This window comes from Alligator mississippiensis, chromosome 1, assembly GCF_030867095.1.
Source record: "Alligator mississippiensis isolate rAllMis1 chromosome 1, rAllMis1, whole genome shotgun sequence".
Taxonomy (NCBI): Eukaryota; Metazoa; Chordata; order Crocodylia; family Alligatoridae; genus Alligator; species Alligator mississippiensis.
Genome location: NC_081824.1, coordinates 437,040,489 through 437,057,399, shown reverse-complemented (window position 1 = coordinate 437,057,399; position 16,911 = coordinate 437,040,489). Strand labels below are relative to the sequence as shown.

At 42.3% G+C, this 16,911-nt stretch overlaps 1 protein-coding gene and 1 long non-coding RNA gene across 2 annotated transcripts in view; one reads left to right on the top strand and one right to left on the bottom strand.

Moving 5' to 3' along the window:
• Positions 1–7,492, top strand: part of CUL5 (cullin 5) — a 59,201-nt gene extending 51,709 nt beyond the window's left edge. Inside the window, exons 18-19 of the mRNA XM_006262466.4 lie at positions 253–376; positions 3,741–7,492. Of these exons, the coding sequence (XP_006262528.1) occupies positions 253–376; positions 3,741–3,935 (319 nt within the window). The 3' untranslated portion in view covers positions 3,936–7,492. The remainder of the gene's footprint in view (positions 1–252; positions 377–3,740) is intronic.
• A 2,228-nt stretch (positions 7,493–9,720) lies between these two features.
• On the bottom strand, positions 9,721–13,434 carry LOC102568070 (uncharacterized). Its single transcript, XR_002088637.2, has 2 exons — positions 12,923–13,434; positions 9,721–11,224 (listed from the first exon to the last, which is right to left on the bottom strand). It is a non-coding gene; the product is annotated as an uncharacterized LOC102568070 (long non-coding RNA).
• Between the last annotated feature and the right edge of the window lie 3,477 nt (positions 13,435–16,911).

The following is a 16,911-nucleotide window of genomic DNA, read 5'->3' as shown; positions in this document are numbered from 1 at the left end:
CTGAACAGGGGGCCATCTCAGTTCCCTCATCTTGCTTGTATAAAATGCCTACTCGGATCCTAGGTGGTTTCATCAGCTGATGCACATGATTAAGCAGCTGTCAGTCTTACTGCTGCCAGTCTCTTGCACCTGTCAGTGTATGAGGAGTGACCTCACTAAGATAATGTTGCTTATCAGTAGGTTTTAATATGAATTCTTTAATGTGAAATGAATGCTTTTTTGGCTTATTTTCATGTACAATGATTCTTTCAGAAAAAATGCTAAAGTTCAGAAAAGGGGTAAGATAAACTTGATTGGTCGATTGCAACTCACTACAGAGAGAATGCGAGAAGAGGAAAATGAAGGAATAGTCCAGCTAAGAATATTACGAACCCAGGCAAGTGGATTTTGACAGAACAGTATAAATCTGCTCCATTTCCTTCGTAATGTCCTCGTACATCATTTCCATCTTGGCAGTTTTCCAGACTTGGGGGATATGACACCAAAATGGCTCGTATCCCATTTGTGGGGTCATGTGAATTTCTGGTGCAGAAATTCAATTTTAGAACTGTGGCTTGCACCAGGAGTGGGGTTGCAAATGACAGAAATGAGGGGAGGGCAGTGGTGTGACCTGTACAGAGATTGAGAACCACTGCTTTTGAAATGCTTCTCAAACAGTGTGTTTTGAAGCTCATCCTCCTGAACACCCCTCACACCCTCATTGTGATACGATACTCCAAAAAAAATTTTGTACTGCATAACTCAAAAGAAACTGATTTCAGACTTTTTAGTTCTTGTCCCTGTTAATCTTCAGGGAATTAGTTTTAAAAGTTTATCAGGCATTCATGCTGTTTTGAGAGAGAATTTCATGAATCTGTTCAATACAGGAGCAGGTTATATATTCTGCAGCACTATTTAACTCGTATGCTATAAATGTCCATAATGCATTTTCATTAAATATAAGGTCTCTAACCCTCATGGCTGTGAAGAAAACCTTTAGAATTTGAAACAGCTGTCAACTTATCTGTTGAAGTCTGATATACTGAAAGCCCGAAACACTAGTTTTGAACTACCCTTTTTCTCTTATACGGTTAATTTTTATACTTCTGTCTTTTAATTTCTAAATAACTTTTTTTTTCATTTATGGGTTATAGCAGAAATATCTGGCTACTTGTATAGCTGGATGTAGTTGCAGGTGTTGGGATGGAGTGCTATGGAGAGCTTAGGTTTAAAAAAAGGGGCAAATGAAAGACTTGTCCCTTCAAATTTAGTTTCTTTCTTTGTTGTGTGGAAGAGGGAGATTTCCCAGACCAAATATCTTGACTGCTTTAATGGTGTAAAAATTGACACCTTTCTGTCCCTTATCTACCCGCCAAAATCTCTAGGCAGTTGTCTTTCCTGCCTGGTGCAGGGGGCTAGACCCGATCTTCCGAGATCCCTTCCAACCTTACAATATATGAATCCAACTTACTCCATATCATGTGTTTTCAGTGAACAAGGAACATTTGGTTCCTCCATTCAAGAAGTTGCCTAGAGATAAAAAGCTTGTTTACGTGAATACAAAGTTCCTGACCCATCTGATAATACCCTGAGAAGTGCCAAAGTAGTTTTAAAACTGTTGGTCACTTAAGCATCTATATGATGTTAGGGTCTGCTGCAGAGGTTTTTATTGAAAACAGGAGCAAATAAAAGCTACTAGACTTCTGATAGCTTTCTGAACAGGGTTAAAAAATAGTTCACAAACCAACTGCCATCATTGTGTTTGTTTTCCCTGTAGGGGGCATGAGCAGACAGGCCAAAAATTGCCTGGCCTTCAAAGCATGGTCGTCAAAGCAATTAATTTGCATCTAAAGATGGGCAGTCAGATTAAATTTGAGTCTTGATGATGGTGTTGATTTTAGGAGGTGGATTTTTGGAGCTAGGTGTATGAGCCCTTATGAGTGTATTTTGCCTTCTGTTTTGAAAAAAATAGTTTATTGCAGCAGAAAACAATGCTGTGGAAGTAGGCCTTGAAATGTGGAAAACAGAAATAAAGAAACAGTGTTTTAATGGTGGCTAATTTCTCTTTGACTACCCTAGGATCGTCAAACATACAGGCTCCAGGCAATGTTTGAAATGTTGTAACTAACTTTTTTTTTTCCATTTATGGTTTGTAGCAGAAACATCTGGTTACTCTTTGTAGCTGGATGTAATTGCAGGTGTTGAGTTATAGAGAGCTTGTTGCTGTTAAGCAACATGAGCATTGCACATGTGTGCACCATGTGATGCCCATGCTGAACCAATTTTGTGTGCTGGCTCTGGGGCCAGTCCAGATTGGTCTGCACCAAAGCTAGCCACAAGGCTTTGCATGGTGCCAGCTCCCTGTACCATACATGGCTGGTATGGCCCTGTTCCAGGGCTTGTTCTACAAGTGGTGCATGGGGCCAGTACAGGGCATGTGCTACATGGGCTCTGGTAAGGATAGATGGCCTGGGGCCTGATCTGGACCAGCCCTGGAGCCAGCAGGCAGGGCCAGCCTGGTGGGGTGCCCCATGCTTGGTCCTTGGCGCCATGTGCAGAGTGAACCCTGGACTGGAGCTTGCATCATGGTGCATGGAGTTGGATTGACTACGTGTACCACCTGTAGTGCATGGGGCCATTGTGGGCTGTGTGCGACACCCTGCTGGAACTGCCCTTGTGTACTGACTCCAAGGAAGCCTGATCTGGCCCACAGACTAGCCCAGTGACGCTCAACTGGCCCCACTGAGTTTGACACCTCTGGACTAGCCTATCCTTGGAAAGTGTGGAAGTAATGCTTTTGTGAAAGACTTAGGTTAGAAAAGTGGAAAATAGAGCCTTCTTCAGGAGGCTCACTTGCAGCGGACTGTCAGCATTCCTGGTCAGCTTTCCAGCCCACTGTTGCTGGCTGCTTAGCAAATCAGACTGCCTGGATCAACTAGATGTTTGATAGGTTTTTCCATAGAAGCTTTGGTCAGGGCTATTCTGACAAACTCCATTTGAGCCTCTTTGTGACTGAATGTGCACCTCACAGGGAAGGTCGTTTTCATGATGGCAGTGATTTTAGGTGATAGTGAGGGAATGTTAGATTTTAATGGCTGATCCACCTTAACTGTGGATGCATTCTAAATGCCTTCAAAACATTAACTGAATTCCATCCTCTTAATCATTCTGTCTACATTAAACTGTATAATATCTATCCTTCACCTTCTTCACAAGAATTTTTCAGTACCCAGTTAAATGAGCTAAGAAAGACAGAACTAGGATGTGACTTACAGTTCATACCTAGATGACTGAGAAGTCATTTATCTGGAGGAATATACGCTACACAGATCTGTAGCTTCTTCAAAGATCTCTACAGTTCAAATCGGCAGAATCCTTCCAAGGGAGAAGCCATAAGGGACAGTCCAAAAGAATTAGGTCACTTCCTGATCTGAGGAAACCCTGAAGCATAAGGTTTTTCCTTTTTGCAGACATGTTAGCAAAACCTGTTATGGTCATTAGGGTTGCATGGGTATAAATGAGGCTTTACCTTGCTTTTCACCAAGACTTGTTTTATTGGGGGGGATAGATATTTTAGATCCTAAAGACAATATGTAATATGACAGATTAATTTTCCTATGGGGATGTTTTAAAAACTTTTACATTGGTATTGGTCAAATTGCATTGCTTTCTCTTCTTTCCCAAAGCCCCCATTAATCCCGTGTTCACTTTTACATGGATATTTTCAAACATCTTTTCTTTTTTGCACCCCCCCCCACCAGGAGGCTATTATCCAAATAATGAAAATGAGGAAGAAAATTACTAATGCTCAGCTTCAGACTGAACTGGTAGAAATATTGAAAAATATGTTCTTGCCACAAAAGAAAATGATAAAAGAGCAAATTGAATGGCTTATAGAGCACAAATATATCAGAAGAGATGAATCGGATATCAACACCTTCATCTATATGGCATAATTTGAAGACTGTAAGATGCTGAGAACAGATGCAGAAGGGTGCTTCAGCAGACAGCTGCAACAGTTTGTGCTGCAGAAGGACTCATTTTGACTTTCATTACATATTAAAATCCCTGCCTTGCCTTACAAGAGGACTATGTTTTGCCAATCTCATTCAGCTAGCATGATGGCATTCCCTTCATGTTGCACACTTTTAACAGCATGCTGTTTTTGTGGGGAAACTTGCATTCATGAAGAGCCCATTGTGAGCTTTTTAAAGTAGATTTGATTTACACCCACCAGGAAGAGTACAGGTTTGGGTTTTTAGATGAACAGTACTTGCACAAGGAAGTTACTCGAATATTCATGCACTGAGGAACTGCTATTAGTTTTGTTTTTAAATAAAAAATGCAATTAGGACTAGAAGTAGCACTTTCACTTTGTGTTTTTTGGATCAACAGAGTAACATGCTGTCCACCTTTTGGTCCTTTTTATGTATAACATATGAGAGACGTACACAGATGCATCACAGCTGATGACATGTATTTGTTACAATAACAACCTGTTGGCTCAAGCAGTGCTTCAATATAGTAACTGGATTTTTAATATTGACACACAAGTGATGTAAACATATTTCCAACTTGTGGATGTCTTTTTTTTCCTTAAGCAGGAGATCACTGTTTTATATTGTTTGCTGTAAACATATGGATATACATTATTTGTTATCTTGCCTGGACAGATGGTTTATTACAATCCGTTTTGAAGAGGTGAAGCTTCCTTAGTAGTGATTCACCTTAAAAACCATGTTTCATGGCTGGGTCTGTTTATGGTGAACAGAAATATTAAGTGTATTCCATTGTACATTTAATATTTTTCAGATGTTTAAGTATGACTACATAATCTGAATGCATTAAAAAAATTGATGAACAACTTCCCCAAATGAGCAAATAACACTCTTAAAGATCCCTGTGTTAAATTTTTCACTGGTATACATGTATAATATAATCACATGTGGGTATTCTGGTGCTTTCACTGTTGAAAAGTCAAATCTCTTTTTTAAAAAAAAGCAAGTAAGCTGCCTTGTAGTCAACAGGAGTTGAAAATGACCCCTGAAGGAAACCTGCAAAGGCTTCATGGAGTTTCTGGTTTGCAGTTTTTATGTAGAAAGGTTGTATCAAAATACCTGTTGTGTATTTGGCATTTCAAATGGTACCTCTTTGTCCTTTTTCAACCATCTTAAGTAACCAGTTGGCAGTAATTTACCAGCCAGTGTTCTGAAATGTCCCAGCATGTTCTGGCATCATGACATCAGTACCATTGGAACAGGGAGTCTGCCTTTTGGGGTAAAAAAAGAAAAAAGGTAAGTCATCATCTTTTACTCAGTGTGATTTGAAAACTCTTGTTTTTTTTATGCGCCACGAGGCAGGCTTGCAAAATTATCCTGAAAATGCTACTAGCCTAGGTACAGTCTATTTTATCTTTCATGGTAAATAAAATGGCGAGAGGATATTCAGTTGTTACAAGAATTGAAAACTTGTCTTAAGTGAGTGGGGATCTGAATTTTTGCATGGTTTCTGCAATGGGTAAAATAAGTGTTTTAAAAAAATCTTCTCTAGATGGATATTTCCTCCCCTTCAAGCAGCTACATGTTCCAGCACTAAAGTATGGGCCGATGTGAGTTCCTTGGAACGTTGCGTTTTTGAATGATTTTCTGAAGAAATCTTCAGTTCTGAGATCAGCATTATGAACAAGCAAGAGGGAGAAAAAATGGGACACTGAAATCTTGTAGCTTGCATTTCTTTATTGATCTTCATAAATAGATAATATTAGCAAATACATTTTACCCTTTTTATGTTAGCACTGAAAGATCAGATTCTTAGCCCTACAATGTTTCAGAATCAAAAGTTAATGGTGCTTTCTAGTTTGGTAGTAACACACCTTCCACTATTTTCAGTTAAAAAGGTTAGTTTTAATAATGGAGACCTTTCTGTACATGCTGCAATATCTTCAGCATTTGTGACTTGATTTTAAAATATAGCTAATTAAATGCTCATTTAGGAATACTAGGAAAGGGATGGCAAAGCCATAATCTTAAAATATTTTAATGATGCGCTGAGCATTTGCAGTTTCCAGTGTTTGACGAGAGAAAAATAGCCATGATACACTGTCACATGCAAACAAACTCAATATGAAACTAGGTAGTCTTGATTCCTAAGCCCTTAGCTAAGTTTAGGGAAGAAATTTGAGACTGACTTTCATAGACTTATGTACCAATTGTTTGTTGTACATTTAAGACAGCAATAGACTCTTACATGCTAGCTATCTGCATACCTCCCCACACACCTTGACTCACTTCTTTTTTTTCTTTTTTTAATTATAACTTGCAAATTATTTAAACATTCTTCAGTGTTTGGGCAGGGGAATTTATAATTGATAATGTACCTATGGCATTGTTCAATTTTCTTTAAGTATATATAGGAAACATATTATGTGTTTAAAAAAAATGGAATCAGAAAATCACACCAGCAATTTGCTAAAGATGCAGAATCATATTTAGCATCCTTCATCAGGTCACTTTCACCAAAATGCACTTAAAGCTAGCGTTACCAGGGCATGGGGAGATATGCAGGGTGAAGTGTCTCAAGGGAGGGGAATGTTCAGATCTAAATAAAAATGAGATGTTTTTCACTTGCAATATGGCAACGATGCACTTTTTTAAAGTTGAATTTTTAGCTATGAATAAATATCTCCAAAGAGCTAGCTTAACAGGTGCTGCATCTGAAAAAAACATGTTGCCACACACTGCCATGAGAATAGGTATGGAACTAACATATAGAAGTGAAAATACAGAAAGTGATTTATCTTGCTCTGTAGAAGTTTCATTGAGTTAAGAAATATTGGTAAATCCTTCTTTGTCCCAACAACTGGATAAGGTTTCAATTCTGAAGTCTTCCATTTTTCCCTTTCTACTGTTGGTGTCCCTGGTATTTACTTACTTATCTAAATCTCTTGCATTTATGTTTGAGCATAGTTACATTTCCAAAACAAATGGTGGCTTTCTTTTCACCTTTTTTCTTAAATTTAGTATAAAATGTTTTGAATACTCAACATTTTACATTTACTTGCATTGGGATGCCATTGTCCTGTAAGGTGCAAATTAAAAAAAAAATAAAATTGGGGAAAAAGATTTGATAGTTTTACAGAAAGCTTTGCTATCTTAAACTCAATCTGTTTTTCTGTTTTCATCTAAATGACTGGGATGCTATCTTTGTAAATTCTTTGAGGTCATATCTGTGAAATAAACAATACATGAAAGCTTCCCCGTCATACACTATATGTAGTCTGGAGTGTTGAGCAAACTTGAGTTCCTGAGTTGTAATAACTATCTACATATGGTATTTACAATTTTGACTGTGTGCCACTACATACCAAGATAATAATGCTGTACAATTTTGAATAGTAGCAGTTTCTGTATGGCAGTCCAGCTGAACTATTTTGATGTACTGCTTAATTTTTGAATTTTATTTTTTAAGTTGTATAATTTATTTTCTTGCAAAATAAAAATGTAATATAAAAGACTGTTCACTTTTTTAGCAAGATATTTTCGTGTCAATCCGTGCAATTTTTTAAAGTTGAAGATGTACTTTTAGGTCATACATTTGGAAATACTGCTGTGCAGAATATAACCTAATTCCAGCTTCCAGTGTCTTTTATGAGGTGATCAGAGAACTAAAAGAAATGAGAGAACAACATTTTGAAGTCCTTTCTTGCATATATAGTTTTTGGGGGTTTTTTAAGTACGTGGGAGTGTATAGTATATGTAAAGCTATTGGAGCTTTTCCATACTTTAGGAAAGTAAATCCTAAAGACTTAAGCAAGTGGAATTCAGAAATCCTAACCAGGCACCTAAGTTCCCTTTACAATACAATAAGTGGTGAGTAAGAACAAATAAATGAAGGGGAGGGCGTGTCTGAAATCCTGTCTCCTACACTGCAAATCGGAGTTAGACACCTATGTGAAACTAGGGTTTACAGCATGAAACCCCGTGCTGCACTTAAATCATCTCTTTGGGCATAGGCAACTAGTTCACTCCTTTCTCCTGAAGCACAGGTGAGTGATGACTAAGTAGTTAGAGTGGACGTTGGCAACCGTTAGGAGCAGTGGGCTGCTTCAGTCGTACCAGCTTCAGAAGTGGACAGCCACTTCTGACTGGCTGGCATCAGTGCTTCTGTTTCTCCTGCTACTAGTGCTAACCTCCCACAGACTTGCCACAGATTTTTCCTGATGCCAGAGTGCCGCAAACATCTGGACTTGTGGCCAGACACAGCCCATGGACTGTAGGTTGCTAGCCTCTGGAATAGAGCACTTGTCCAGGAAGTGAAAGAGTTTGGGTGCCTGTGCATGATCACAGAGGCTACTCCGACGTGCTAGAATTACAGCGTATCGGAGCAGATTCAATTAATTGAGCCTGCTGGAGTATGGTAGCAGGCATCATTATCCCCATGCTTAAAAATGACGGCAGGGGCCCTTGAACTAAAGCTTGTCAAACAAGCTTTAATTCAAGTGCACCCGCTGCCATTTGTAATCCATAGTGATAAAAACATTCTGACATTATGGTCTGCCTGAGTCCTTCATAACGGAAGAATTGCTCTATTTTCTTCTGTAGTCAGTGTAGTCACTGCTTTAGACTTTGCTCTTCTGCTTCAAGTTGTGCATAGCACTGTGCAACCAAGAATGCAAAATCCATAGGGCCAGAGCCACAGCAAAGAACACAGGAGCACTCTATAGCCCAGTAATAACACCACTCCCCTGGTAGGGGGGGGAAGAAGCCTAGTTTTCAGTCTCCACTTCCAATATTTGTATTTAATAAATAACTTATTAATACACAATACATAAATAGTCCATGGAGCAGTGACCAGAATCCAGGTATTCCCGCACTGTCAGGTGGATGTCCTTATCACTCGGTTTTTTCAGATGCATGTTCCATCTTAAGCGGTCTCCTCCTAGATCCATGAATCTGGAATTCTTTGCTGTCCAGTGGTCTGGCTTCCAAACGGAAGGGGGGAGATTGCTTCCATCCTAGCTTGGTTTACAACTCAGTGGTTAGCGTTCTCCTGGGAGGTGGAAGATGTGGTTTGCAGCCCCCTCAGGCTGAGGAGAGCCTATAACTCAGGTCCCCATTCTCTGGTCAGGTAGTAATCAGTAGGCCAGCACAAAATGTGGTCAGTGGCACTATTTCTTGTTTCTGGTATATTTCTTTGAATGAACATGGCTCCATGTGGGTGAAGCATGTCCCGAGCATTTACCTGTGATCCCTGTGGGGCATGTGCAGGGACATCTAGAATCTAAAATGGCATGGGGCACACGAGGAGTGCCAAGCTGCTTTGCTCTGCCAAGACAGCAGTGTGGCTGGGCATGCGCAGAAACTGAACTTTCAAGTACATGCATAAGTTTTCTGGCAAAAGTGTAGGTGTCTATAGACTCAAGTGCTGAAGTATTATGGCAGGGACTTTATGTATTGTTCACTTGGGCTTAGGCACCTAAATTCTTCTAGATGTACATCAGATGTTTAAGTGCTTTTTTTCCCTCTTTAATCACCTGGCATTCCTTTTTAAAAATTAACTGTAAATTCACATGGGAAGATTTATGAAATTGGGAAATGTGGCAGAAAGTTCTCATTGTGGCTCAAGAATTTTTACTGCATATATTTAATTGATCATCTTTTTTAAATGCATGTACCTCCATGAAATCCTTTGGCACATCTTTGACTGCTAGATACTTCCCAAAACACCTCACACAGCAGAATCTCAGATTATAATAGCTCTTCTGATTATTTATTTGATACTGACAAGTTGAGGGAACCTTTCGTAAGCTGATACCACATGCATAACATAAGACAAGGTGCAGGAAAACAACACAGGTACTGTTACTGCTGTGATGGGGGTTTTTTATTTGCCTGTCATTGCCTTCTTGCCTGATTTTAATTATTTAAAGTGCACCATGTTCTTCAGAATGTTCTATGCCTTCTGGTATTTTCCAAGTTCATAATTCTTTCCACTGAACACTTTTTTTTTTTTTTTTTTTAATAATTCAGTGCTTGTAGCAATTTTTAGACTGCTTCTTATAGACAGACACCTTCACACCCTGCTGCCAAGTCTTCTCAACTCTGTTTAGCAGAGCTTGCTGTTGGGGGTCCATTGCTTGTCCTGTGAAATCTCTTTTGGCAGTACATGTCTGCTGTCCCCTGCCAACTAGTCAGCTAAGCATGATGGTGATTTCTGTGCAATTTATCTACTAGGTATATTTTTATAAAAAATGCCAGTATTGTAATCCTTGGGTAGAAACTGTCCTAAACTTCTAACTTCAAACAATTTTCAAGCAAGTTATGCAAAGGTGAAGGGATCTCAATTTCAGTCTTACGAACAATTTAGTTCCATAATACATTTGACTGTTCCTGTGGTATTATATCTAAACTTCCTTGCTACATTTTGGCTAAAGTAGAATTACTTATCATGTGTATTGCTATGTCACATGACCTTCTACTTCTTCTAAGGTCTTACCTAAATTGCATTCTTGGAAACTCTAATCTCTGAAATGTCCCATGGACATCAGGAGTCAGATCCTCTGACACAATCTAGGGAGCACATGACACTTGGCACCCTCTTCCATTTTTTTCCATTAAGCTTCATTGCATGCTGTGTTCAGTTATCATGGCGCAAATGCCTGCACTTCACTGGTGTTGGCAGTGTGACTGGGTGTCCTAGTATATGAATTGTTTGAAATTGTTCTAATGTTCTATAAAGTGCTTTCAGTGGCTTCTGGATGAAAGGCAAAAGCACTATTGAAAGCATGAGAATTATGTTTAGTTTTTTTAACATCCTTCTTCACTATTGTCATTTTGAAGAGGTTTGGAGAATACTTTGATCTATTCTGATTCACTGCTATTCATCAAGTATAAAGTTTAAACTCCTTTTTGCTTCCTTAATTCTTCTAGATTTTAGTTTGTACCACAGTCCATAGCAAACTGATGTTTACGTAACTCAAATCCCAGTGTAAACTAGTCGTATTTGAGACATGTCTGCTTCATAGCTAAATCTTGGTTTACAATTTGAAGAACTCATAGATAACTTCATTTTTCTGTTTTAACATAGCTTGTCTTGGGATCTTCTAGTCCACAGAAACTGCTGTTCATTCTGCAGAAAACATTGATAAATTACCTGATACACTGGCTTAACTTTTAAGATGGGTACAGAGAGCTTCTCCTGTGTTTCCTGACTCATGCTTCTTCGGTCTTCAAGATCAAGAATTATTCTAGGGTGACAAAAGAGACCATAACATTTTAAAGTATATTCAATTTTAACAAATGTTTGCTGAATTAGAAAACACTTATTTTCATAAGTGCAGTCTGCATTGCCACGTGGCTGTAATGCAACCAAGAAATTGAATGAGACCTGTAAACTTGGCTTTTGTTTGTAATTTTGGTTCATTTCAGAATCTAGTATTAGAACACATACCCATTTCAAATTCTTATACTCTAGTTTAAAAAATAATGCTAAAGACTTAAATTCTTTTTAAAGTCAATATCTGGTGTCTGAGAGATGTGGAGCTCTATCAGAAATTGGGTTTTTAGTTGATTTGTTATCTTTTTAAAAAAAGATTTAAAATAAAAGCTATTTTCCAGTAATTGTCCAGGCCTTCCATCTTGTTACAAGGAGTCGGGCTAATTAACATGCATTACTGGGGGAAAAAGGAGGAATCCTGCTGATATTTATGTAAGTCCTAAGGTTTGCCTTCAAATCTAGAGAGCTTCCTGAGTTACAGACCAAAGCAAAGGCTGAGGCCAAAGTTTGAAAAAATAAGTGAAAATTGCACCTGGCCTCAGAAGGAAACCAGATAGGAAGCAGTGGAAAAAGAGGAAAAGAAAATAATACCATCATTGGTGATTTCCCACCTGCTTCACACCCTGTCAGGATATTTCTCCTGCTGCATTATAAAACCAGTATTCAGTATTTGAGGGGACAGTTTTTACCACCTGGTGCTGCTTCTAACGCCCTATATCCAAAGGAGGAATCCTGGAATTAGAAGTCCAGCTACTGATGTGAGGATGACAGTGTTGCTGCCTTACCTGTGCTGTAGTAATGAGTATAAGTATGTTGCCTATTAGCCATTATTGAAAGGGCCTGAATATAAATATATAGAAACGAGACCTAACAAAGTAAGTGTAAGTGATTTATAGTAAAATGAAACTTAAGATAACAGAATGAAACAACGCACCAATCAGGTTCTGAGCATACAAGGTTATTAGGTTACTTTAGATCATTTGGGATGTCCCAGGAACTGGCTCGGACCAGAAAAAATTGCTCAAAACTGGGTCAGTGAAGTGAAACGAGCATGCGCCAGATGCTGCATCTGTACCCAAATATGGGACTTATGGTGAGGCAGAGTAGGAGGGGGGCCATGACACCAACTCACTCCATATAAGCCAAGCATAAGCGATCCCAATTCGGAGGAGAACTCGCTTGCAGAGCATCAAAGGAAGAATCGCAAGTAGTTCACATTGCAGCCTGATCAACTGCGCAGAGTCCCCAAGACAAATATCTCACTTTAAGTGAACCAGTTATCTTGCCTGAAAGCTGCAGAACACCAAGCCAGCAATGTCTTGTCTGACTTGGTAACAGAATAGAATAACCAAGTATGCTACACCTATTGGTGTGGTAAGTATGAAATGTGAATAATACAAATAATTCTGAAATCAGTAAAGTAGTTGTAACCTGTAACTGTTCTTGTAATCCCTTTTCTGTAGTATTATTATCAACAGAAACAGGAGCAGCAATTTCTCTTGTATTTTTGTGTTTTCTGTGTTTGTGTATGTTCTGTTTCGTATTGTTTACGAAAGCTAAGCAGTTGTACAAGCGATCTAAGGAGTGGTAAATTAGTTAATACATTGTGCGTAATAAAGGAAGCTTAACAGTTAATAACACCCGACTCAGAAATCTCCTCAGTACTTACCCTTCACATTCCTACATTCCAACTCCTTCGGCCCTGGAGCTTTACCGCACCCACACGGTAACAACCTGCCTTGTGAGTTTTAGATGGGGAAGGACAGGGTTTCTCCCAATAGACCAGGATGCTGGCGAGGGATGAACAGAGTGCAGCAGCCAATTGTCTTGGGAATTTGCAGTAAGCTATCATGGGATCTGGTGAGAAACTTGGGGAAGCCCAAAGAGGGCCTGATGAGCAAAGTAATACTTGAAAGTAGGTAAATGAAAGAAACTGGCTGAATGGTGGAGACTAGTCTCAGAAGGTCGTCTTGTGTCCTGTCCAAGATTGATGATGGGTATTTAACAGAATTTGCAGATCCGTTAGAATCTGATGGGGCCGTGAGACGAGTGCTTCTGCTATGGCTGCTGTGGCAGTCAGAACTCTTTGAAGGTCTGTTAGTCCTGAAGGTTCAGCGGGGGAAGTATGCACCCATGTTTCTAGGCAGCTGGTTCAAACAGGATTCTGAAAAAAGGAAGAGTAGTTTTCTGGAAAGCCAACCATCAGAAGAGGTCCCCCTCTCCTTCCCCCTCCCCCCCCCATCACATTTACATTTGGAAATGTCATCTTGCAACAAAATGTGAACCAGTTTCTGTGGGTTGCAAAATGTACTCTATCTACAAGGTGGAAGTTGGATAGCTGGTCCTATATGAGTAGCCCTGTGGGGGAAGGGGCTTAGTCTCCAGTGACATAGTCATAGTGTTTCCTGCTGAACCTCTGGGTGGGGCGTGTGCACCTTTTCACTTTTACCACTTGTTTTTAGTATTTGCATAATATTTTTTGTTTTAAGTTTTCCTTTCCTTTTTTTCTTTTTGCTCCTGCTGCTGCCACTGCCACCACCCCAGTGCAGAGTAACATTAAAGGATATGGCTACTTGCAACTTGCTCGGAATTAAATGTGTGTGTGCGCTCCTTTTTTAAAGGCCTTCTAAAACATCCTCTACTCTCCAAACAGTTGGCAAATCTTCTCTTTCAAGGCTTAAGACTACTGTCCATGGAGATGAGTACAATAAGGTCCCAGTTGTGACTGGAGCTCTTTTACTACTATAATGCCAACATTAATATGCCAAATGTGCCTCCAGCTGACTCTAACAACCCCCTAATTTTTAGTGTAAAATAACCAGAAGCAGTCAGGCAAGCATGAAGGACATTGACCCACATGTGCAAAGGGAGAGAGCAGAGACTATCCTCAGGCCCACTTGGACAGTGTGGTACATGAATGGTGGGATACCTATTTAAGCCCTGGGGAAAGCTGTATCTTTCCTCTGTTGTGGCACTGTAGAAGAGAGATGCTGGCAGTGGGGAAGATGGATCTAAAAGGTCAGGAAATGGGACACGAACCGTGGGAATGATAGGAAAATTCTGACAGAAGGGGCAGGTAAATGCTGACCTGTAGAGTATGAACTTTTGAAGTATGACAAAAGTAGTTTCTGCAACCACCTTTTGTCGAACTTAGACAAAGCAGGAAGCAAGTGTGGTTTAGGGAAGCGAGAAGGGTTTTCTTGGAAACTTGGCTCAGTTTGGGATCTCAGCCCACACAACAGTGTGGAGGAGGACTTCCCAGAGCAGGGGATGGTAGGGGGATGCTGAATCTCTGCCTGAAGGCTGGACTTGATGACAGCCTCTAACTCCTGGGCAGAGGATTTCCAGGATGGAATGGAGGGAAGGACCAGCTGTGTTGTCTCTTCAGGTGGACAAATTGTTGCTATAGGACCCCAGAAATGATAACCAGCCCACTAGTAGGAAAGCAGTTGCAGGGAGAGGTAGCAAAAGGGATCTGGCAAGTTGTATGGAACCAAGTCGGCAGCAGAAGAAAGCATTGGGAGCAGCTGGGCAGCTGCTAAGAGGCAGAAGGAATCAGCATGTCTGCACTGAAGCAACCAGCACACTCTGACACATCACATCACACTTCAGCGCTGGAAACAAGCCAGTGAGGCCACAACTGCTCCCAAGCTTACCAGAGACAGGTTTGAGAAAGGTGATGGACCAAAGCTCTGGAATGGCCTCCTTGGCATACTTCCCAAATGTGGAAATATCTGAGGGAATAGGGTTGGAGCATACAACTGCCATGGTGCACATACCTCCTCTGTGGGTACAGTCCATTGAGCTTTGGCAGAAAGAAGTTGGGTAGGTATTAGGGATAATGTAGGAGTATGGGCAGCCCCCGCTTAATGCTCTTAATTGGTTCTGGAAAAAACAAGCGTTAAGCAGAACAGCATTAAGTGAAACCCATTTTCCCGTGGGAATTAATGTAAATAAAAATAATTCGTTACCAGGGCACCTAGAAGCAGCGATGTGAGCACCTGGTAGTTCAGGGCCAGCTCAGCCGGTGCTGTGCCCTTGCTGCCCGCCTGGGCCTGGGCCGCAGAGGCAGTGTTGTTGGTCCCTTCCGTGCCGGGGGACAGTCATTGCCATAGTCATGGTCCGTCCAGGCTAGCTCCCCCTTCTCCCTGCTGACATAGCCCAGCCTGTCCCCATAGAGACCCTGCTGGCCCTGGCCCTGGGGCACCAGCGCAGGCTCTGCACTCATGCCCACTCGCTGCCACTTGTCTCCCTGCCGCCCACTGCCGTTTATTTCCCTGCTTTCCCACCTGCCTGCCTGCCTACTCTGGCACCATGTGCCTGAGTGTTGTAATGAAGCTCGCTGAGCACTAAGTGGAATCAGGTATGAATGTAAAATGAATGTTATAGTAAAACAGCATTAAGGGGGGGTTGCCTGTAGTTATGTTTATACAAGGCTGTGAGTATTTTCCATGCTTCTGGCTTTACTGGCTGCCTCATGCCCCTGCCCCTGCTCTTGCTGGAGCTAAAACCTGAAGGTTTCTGATTAGAGCAGGGGCAGGCAAAACGCGGCCTGCCAGGCCATTCTCTCCAGCCCGCGGGGCTCCTAAAAAATTTAGAAAATTAATAATTATCTGCCCCTGGCTGCCTGTCATGTGGCCCTCAATGGCTTGCCAAAACTCAGTAAGCGGCCCACTGCCCGAAATATTTTCTGACCCGGGTAAGAGGGTTGCCCTCCTGTCAGGTTGATCCCGTATTTGTGGTTAGTAAGGAATCATGCTGACCCCCGCCATGGTCAAGGGTGGTACAGACTGAGGGGGTGTGGGGGGGAGGTTGTCTTCTGCAGTGGGGCCGTGACCCTCCTTTGGATGGCTCAAGTGTGTTTTAACCCCCCTTGCAGCAGCACAACACTGGACGCTGCCATCTACCGCCCTGCTTTACGGGTGGCAGGTGAGGGTACAGTTGGGCGCAGCAGAGCTGCCCGTGAGGTTGGTGGTGGTGACTGGGAGAGCGGATCTGTAGGCGGTGGTTTGGAGAGGGATGAACCTGCTTCAGGCAAGGGCTTGGACTAGGTGTCTCCTGCCCCTGGGGCAGGGGCCTGGACTCCATGACCTCCCGCGGCCCCTTCCAGCCCCGTGTCCGAAATCTGGGACCTTCTCTGATCCGTGCGGGCAGAGCTGCGTTTACACGTATCCGGGTTCCTAGAGACTTTGCGCGTTGACTGCCGCCCAGGCGGGGGCTTGGGCCGGGTGCGAAGCTCCTGGCTCGGGGGCGCTGCCTCTGCTCAGTGTCAGCCTTGATGCTCGCTGTATTTGGGGTCAGGATCTCGACCCCATGGTCGGCCGGCCTGGAGGGATGGGGCCTCTTCCTGGGCTCCCCGGAGCACGCGCCGGCCCGGCCAGGTGGCTCAGAGGCAGGACGCGGGCTGCCAGCGCCGAGACCAGGGCTGTGCTGGGACCGGGCGGAGCCTGCTCGCCGCGGGGTCCCCGCAGCCCCACGTGGCTGCGGAGAGGTGACCGGGCGGGGGCGGCGCCCGCTCTGCCCGCGGCCGCCTCACCTCGGCCCGTCCTTGCCGCCCGCGCCAATGGGAGCGCGCAGCGTTGGCCCGCCCTCCCCCGCCTCCAGCCAATCGGGGCCCGGAGCCTAGCGGTGCGGCAGCACCCATTGGCCGCGGCGGGG